The sequence below is a fragment of the Herpailurus yagouaroundi genome, unplaced genomic scaffold (genome assembly GCF_014898765.1).
Source record: "Herpailurus yagouaroundi ecotype Mexico unplaced genomic scaffold, PumYag 29, whole genome shotgun sequence".
Lineage (NCBI taxonomy): Eukaryota > Metazoa > Chordata > Mammalia > Carnivora > Felidae > Herpailurus > Herpailurus yagouaroundi.
In genome coordinates this window covers 31,457,724-31,464,966 of record NW_024412377.1, presented here as the reverse complement: position 1 = coordinate 31,464,966, position 7,243 = coordinate 31,457,724, and the positions used below count along the sequence as shown (strand labels likewise).

Genomic DNA, 7,243 nt, shown 5'->3' with positions numbered 1-7,243 from the left:
GTTCTCTGGCCCTTTGCAAATAAACGCCTTACAGGACCTGTCTGGCCATTCCTCACGGAGCTGCCTCGAGAGAGCAGATGTCTGCCGGCCAGAGGTTTGCCTTTGCAATATGCATTTTACAAATAGGTGTCCTGAGTGCTGGGCCCACTCCTAGGTGAGTCCCTTTTTCTGTTTGTCTCTGGAATTTCACTGCTTTGATATTTATCTCAAGGCCTACTTCTTAGCAGGAAAGCAGATAAAATTTCAACCCACATTGAGGTAGACAGCCTGAAAGTTTAAACTTTGAAAAGGGGTGAGAAAAGTGCAGGGGTGTGTCTTGGAGAGTTTTGTAAGGAAACCTGCTGCTGTTTCCAGAAAGTTCTTTCAAACAAGCCATTCACATGTTAAGACCGAGATAATCTTTAAATACTTGGAATTAGGAAGCAAAGCTGGTTTTCACCAGAGTATGTTTGATAAACCTGAGCTTATCAGTATCTAACATATGAGAAGTTTAAAATTAAAAAAAAAATTAATCTTTCCCTCATTCTGCCTCAATGTCTCGCACTCTTAACTTTTGGATATATCACCTTTTTGATCCCATGTCAGGCAAAGGTTAAACATTTGGCTTTTCCTCCTTGACATTCAAAGTTGTGTCCAGAGGCACACATTTTGACCTTAGGCCTAGGGTCAATTTCCTCCTTTTTTTTTTTTTTTTTTTGTTTTTTAAATATGAAATTTATTGTCAAGTTGGTTTCCATACAACACCCAGTGCTCATCCCAAAAGGTGCCCTCCTCAATACCCATCACCCACCCTCCCCTCCCTCCCACCCCCATCAACCCTCAATTTCCTCCTTTCGAGAAGAATCACCATAGCACAGACCTGTCAGCCCTGCTTCTGGCAAAGACTTACTTTCTCTCCTTTTGTTCTGATCCCATTTGGGAACTTGTAGCTCATTCCAGGCCAAGCCAGGATGTGCTTACCAAACAACTACGCCGTATCCAAAATTGCTGGAGAACATGTAGATCTGTGCCATGCGATACGGCATGATCTGACTTGGGGACAGTATTGAAGTATTTCTGGCTTTGCAGTATAGTCAGGGGATACTATCTGCCCAAACACTGTCTCCTCTGCTCAGACACTAACTGCAACGTGCTTCCATTTCCACTTTGGTCGTTTGACTCCTGGTTTAACCAAATTCTATTCTGGGATCTGATGTCCATCTCGAGCACAGCTTTGCCTCCCTGTCGGCTCCACTGGGGACCGCCATGCCTCCTGGGCCCCCCTCGGCCTGTGGTTTGCTCACAGGGCTACAGCTTCCAGCAGAAGGGGACACAGCGGTGCTGCACAGACCAGCACGGGTCTGGGTGAAGCGCTTCACCAGGCTTCCCTTTGCACCCTCACTTCCTCTTCTGCGTTAGCTAAAAAGCATTTTCCCATTCGGAAGATATTTTCGCTTACTGGGCATTGGGTGCAAAGGGGATTTGGGAAGGCGGTCACTACAAGTTGCTTTAGCCTTCCACCCTGACACTTTCTTAAGTTAGAAAAATAATTCAAACAACCCACATTCCTGGATTGAGACTCCTGCTGATCAAAAATGAGAGGCTGTGAGGAAGGCTACATCCGCTTTGAAGTTTGTGCCCTTGGGTCCTGGCCTCACTCAGCTGTCTCAGGGGGGACCAGAAAGCCCCCCACCCCCGGCGGGCCCCCCAGCTCCCAGCAGCTGCACCGCTGAGCTGGATTTGGCTCCAAGCACTCTCACCGCCAGGCTCTCAAGAGTTTGTTAGGGTTGCCCGGGCTGGAACACTCCGTGCTCTGCCCTTTGACAGAGGGTTGAGGTCAAAACACAGTGTTCGGATCAGTCGTGAAGTGAGACACATAGTTCAGCCAGAGGACTGGAGTTTGCAAATGACTTTTTTAAAAATTTTATTTAATGTTTATTTTATTTTTGAGAGAGAGAGAGAGAGAGAGAGAGACAGAGGACGAGGGGGGAGGGGCTGAGAGAGAGGGAGACGCAGAAGCAGGCTCCAGGCTCTGAGCTGTCAGCACAGAGCCCGGCCTGGGGCTCAAACCCACAAACCCTGAGATCATGACCTGAACCAAAATTGGACATTTAACCGACTGAACCACCCACGTGCCCCACAAATGATTTTTTTAAAACACACATTTGATCAGAATGGAGCACTCCTCTGGAGCAAGCCTTCCCCAACTCAAGGCGCCATCACTAACAAACCATGTAAGTTTGGGCAGATTACTCAACGTTTCTGCACCTCGGTTCCCTCAAGGGTTGTATTCCTTTCCTAGTACCACAAACTGGGCGGCTTCAAGCACCAGAAACCTATTGTTTCACATCCTGGAGGCCAGAAGTCTGAAATCAAGGTGTTGGCAAAGCAGTGCTCCCTCAGAATCTGAACGGGGTTCTTTCCCAGTTTTGGCGGTGGCTGGTGATCCCTGGCATCCCCTTGGCTCATGGCTACATCCTTCTGGTCTCTGCCTTTGTCACCACAGGGCTAGCTTCACCTCACCTTTCCTCTGTGCACGTCTGTCACGTTCTAAATTTTCTCTTCTTAGAAGGACACCAATCATATTGGATTAGGACCTACCCTAATGGCTTCATTTTAACTTGATATTTTTTCTGTAAAGACCCTCTTTCCAAATAAGATCACATTCGGAGGGACAGGGGTTAGAACTTCAACTTGTGTTTGGGGAGTGGGACACAATTTACCCCATAACAGTGACAATAATAGCACTTACTTAATAAGGGCTTGTGTGAAAGTTAAATTATATTCCATATATTGTACTTACAACGTCTGTGCCTGGCACATGGTAAAAACTCAGTACATGTGAAATATTCTTTAGAATTACAACTTGCTATTACTTTGATATGCTTTCTGGTTAGTAAAGGGAGGGATAAAGTTCCAGCCAGCCTTCAGGGGATATCATATGGCTGCAGATACTTCATCTGAAGCCACAGCGACAGTGAGTTATTGCTACTGGTGAACTGTTGGGGATATTAAGAATCGTTTGTTTGCAAACATAAGAGTGCCCGTGAGAATAGGTCCTGAGCAGGGCATCATCTCTTCTGTTTCTCAAGGTAGGATAGAAATGTTAAAACCAATGCGTGAGTAGAGTAGTAGCTCATAATACTGGTCTTGGAGCCAGAGGGCTTGAGTTTGATTCCAGGGTCCATAGTTTATTAGCTCTGTGACCCTGGCAAAGTTCTTAATGTCTCTAAATCTGTTCCTCACCTGCAAAATGGGAATGCAAATATGACTTGCTGGGTGAAATTCCTGAGGTGATAAAGGCAATAGCCCCCGCACACTGATGGGGAGGCTCTGAGTGCTCCGTGAGTGCAGCTCTCATTATTTTTTTCTTTTTGATTTGTAAATAACAACATGTTTACATGGTTCAAAGACCAACAAATATAATAATATATACACTGAAATGTCTTGAGAGAGATTTGTGTTATTACATATAAAGTACTTAGAATACTACCCCTCTCCCAGTATACCCTGTTCCCACAGGTAACCATCTTTATTAGCTTTCTGTGTATCCTTCCAGAATTTTAGTGTAGATTAAAACATAGTGACATATATAATCTTACTCCTCCCCTTTCCTTTACATACTCTCTTACACTTTGCTTTTTCCTTTTTTCTTTACAATATATCCTAGAAAACCTCTCTGTATCAATTCTCCACACAACTGATCACTTTTCCATTGTGTGGCTATACGCCTCAGATAATCTATCTTTTATTGATTAACACTTAGGTTGTTTCCAATCTCTTGTACTATTAACAGTGTTGCGATGAATACTTTTATTCCTATATCATTTTGCAAGTGGATAGTTGTACCTGAGGATTAACTCCCAGAAGTGATGTAAAGGAGTCAAAAGGAAATCACCTTTGTGACTTTGCTAAAATTGCCCTACGGCCCTGGGAGGTTGGTATCACTTTGCACTTTCCCCAGCAGAGTATGTTTATTTCCCCACAGCCTTGCCAGTTTTTTGATATTTGCCAGTCTCATAGGTGAAAAAATGGTATCTTCAAATAGTTTTAATTTCCCTCTCTCTTTTCTTGTTATTATTTCTTAGTTGAAGTGTAATTGATATACAGTATCCTATTAGATTCAGGTGTACATCATGATGATTTGATGTTTTTATACATTGCAAAAAAATTCCCACAATAAGATTGCACATCCTTTCATATGTTTAAAGGCCATATGTATGTTTTTCTTCGTGACTGTCCATATCCTTTGCTCATTTTTTCATTGAGCCTCTTGTCTTTCTCTTATGAATTTCTATGGCCACTTAAAAAACCAGTCCTTTGTCTCTGGTAAGAATTAAAAACACTTCCCCAATTTGTCATTCGTATTTTGACCGTACACATGGTGTGTTTTTAGTGTGATTATAATTTTCATATTTATATTACTCTTTATTTTCAAATAATTAAGAAAGAGCACTAGACTGGGAGTTAGAAATCCTGAGAGGGATTTGGTAGGTGGCCCTTGGAGAGGAACTGCCTGAATTTGAATCCTAACTTGGCTATCAAGTACCCTCTGCTGTGTAACTTGAGGAAAATTACTCACCATCTCTAAGGCTCAGTTCATTATCTCTAATGTGCAATAATACTGGTAACATATTTTACAAGGCTGATGTAAAAATTAAGTGAAATAACAAAAATAAAGACTTAGAGGAATTCTGACATAAACTAAGCATTCACAAATGTTAGCAATGATTATTTTTTATGTTTATTTACCTTTAAGAGAGACAGGGAGACAGACTGTGAGTGAGGGAGGGGTAGAGAGAGAGGAAGACACAGAATCCGGAGCAGGCTCCAGGCTCCTCATTATCAGCACAGAGCCCAACGCGGGGCTCGAACTCACGGACCATGAGATCATGACCTGAGCCGAAGTCGGACATTCAACCGACTGAGTCACCCAGGCGCCCCAAATGTTAGCAATTATTATTCAATTTATTTGAATTAAATTTATCTCAGTAATCTGGACAAATACCCACACCTCTGTTAATGGGAAAGCCAGGCTTAACTCTTAAACTGAAGATATCCAAAATGTCAGTCTTTGTCTTTAATGTTTTTGATATTCATATTCAATACGAGCTAACAGATATTTATTTACCAACTACTATCGGACAAGGACAGTCATTTGTTTATTCATCCATGTAATACAGCAAATATTTACTGGGTTCGTGACATGGGCCAGACATTGGATCAGGAGCTACAGGGTAGTACGAAACATGTCATGGGGGTCTCTGCCCTCACTGGGCTGACAGTCTAGTAAGGAATATAAATAAATAAACAGCAATTGAAGCTCAGCCCGGTTCTCTGAGTGAAGCCCATGGTGTTAAGAGAGGTGGACTCCTATGAGCCTCACCATTCCACTCTGCACTGGCTTCATCTGTCCTGGCCTCCACAGGGACTTTGCTTCTCTAACTCTCCCTCTCTCTCCTGCATCATCAACATCTCCCTTTGTACCGAATCATTCCCATCAGCATACAGACATGTTGTAACATTTCCCTTAAATGTTGGCTCAGTCCTCCGGCTTACCCCAGACCTACACACTCACATCCAGCCTCATGGTGGGAAATGGCACTTAGATTCAGACAACGCTCACATTTATTTGCACGGTGCACCCTGCTTCCCTTAGCGCAATGTCTGGTTACTTAAGTCAGCATCTCTTGAACATCTAACGGCCCAAACTTAACGTGTCCGAAACATACCCACTGATTTGTCTCCCCATCTTCACCCAACCTGCACCACTACTCACTGAGTTACTCAGGCGGTAACCCGGGACTCACCCTTGACTCCTCTGTTCATATCCTTCCCACGTGCAATCTAACAGCACATCTGTTGATATTGTCTTGAAAATATATCCCAAATCTGCCCACTGCTTGCTATCTGCACTGTGACTATTCTCGCCCAAATCAGTACCATTTCTGGCTTGTATCCACCCTTGCCCACACTCCACCAGTCAGCTCTCCATCTGGCAACCAGAGACATTTCTAAATCTTTTGAAAACATAACTCCGGGTGTTACTCCCGGTCTCATACTCCTGTAAGAATTTCCATCAAGCTCAGAATCCAATCCAAACTCCTCACCGCAGCTTACAAGGCAGGAGCTGCACCCTACCTGCTTCTCCAGGCACCTCTGCTACCTTGCCTTTTGCTCACGCGGCTCTGTCGCCCTACTTCTGTGCTTCTGACATACCGCCCTCAGGGCCTTTGCATTTATTTGCCCCTAGCTTCGAACACTCTTTTTCCAGACACTCACACAGCTTCTCTCTGAATTCATCCAAGTAGCTAATCAAATATCACCTTCTGTTCTGGTCATTTTTGCTGTGTAACAAACCATCCCGAGACGGTTGTTAAAACTATACCAATTATTTTATTGGTTCATGAGTCCAAGGGTTGACTGGGCCCGGTAAAGTGGTTTTCATGGGTATCCCATGTAGATGTAGTCAGATGGTGGCTGGGCCTGGGATTATTATGATGATCTCTTCACTCATGTGTCTGTCATGTGGGCTGGGAAGACCCAAACAGCTAGGGGCTGGAACAGTTGATTCTCCTTGAGAATCTGTCTCTCTTGCTCTCTCTTTCTCTCTGCTCTCCATGTGGTAGACTCAGGGTAGTCAGTTTTATACATAGTGGGAAAAGGCTCCCAGAGCAAATGTTTTTAAATAAGCCAGCAGAACTTGCATGGCTTTTTCTAACCTAGTCTTAAAAGTCAGGCAGGCTCATTTCAACTGTGTTCCACTCATCAAGGCATTAAGAAAAACACTACCAGCTTCAAAAGGAGAGAACACAGACCCCATTTTTGATGGGAAGAATGACCAAAAAAAAAAAAAAAATCGTGAACACGTTTTTAAATCACTACACCTCCTCTGAGAGAGCCCTTTGACTACCCCATATAAGAAACCTCCCTCCCCTACTCCAGCCCCATGGCACTCTATCCACTTACCCTGCTTTATTTTCCTTTACAGTTCATACGTCTTAACTGACACTGCATGTTATATTTGCTGGATGCTCCGTTATTGTTCTCATCCACTAGAATGTAGGCTCCATGATGGCAAGAATATTGTCTTGTAGCCCCAATCACTTAGAACAATTCCTGACACAGAGCAGGCACTCCATAAAAGTCCTTGAATATAGGCTCACTGGGAGCACACAAAACAAGCTCTTAAATAAGTCTTGGTAGGGGCGCCTGGGTTGCGTAGTCGGTTGAGCGTCAGACTTCAGCCAGGTCACGATCTCGC

General features: G+C 43.8%; 1 protein-coding gene across 1 annotated transcript in view; it reads left to right on the top strand.

Annotated features, from left to right (window-relative positions):
* C9 (complement C9) overlaps positions 1–7,243 on the top strand; it is a 55,590-nt gene continuing 48,347 nt past the window's right edge. The window contains exon 1 of the mRNA XM_040495884.1: positions 1–154. Within this exon, the coding sequence (XP_040351818.1) occupies positions 78–154 (77 nt within the window). The 5' untranslated portion in view covers positions 1–77. The remainder of the gene's footprint in view (positions 155–7,243) is intronic.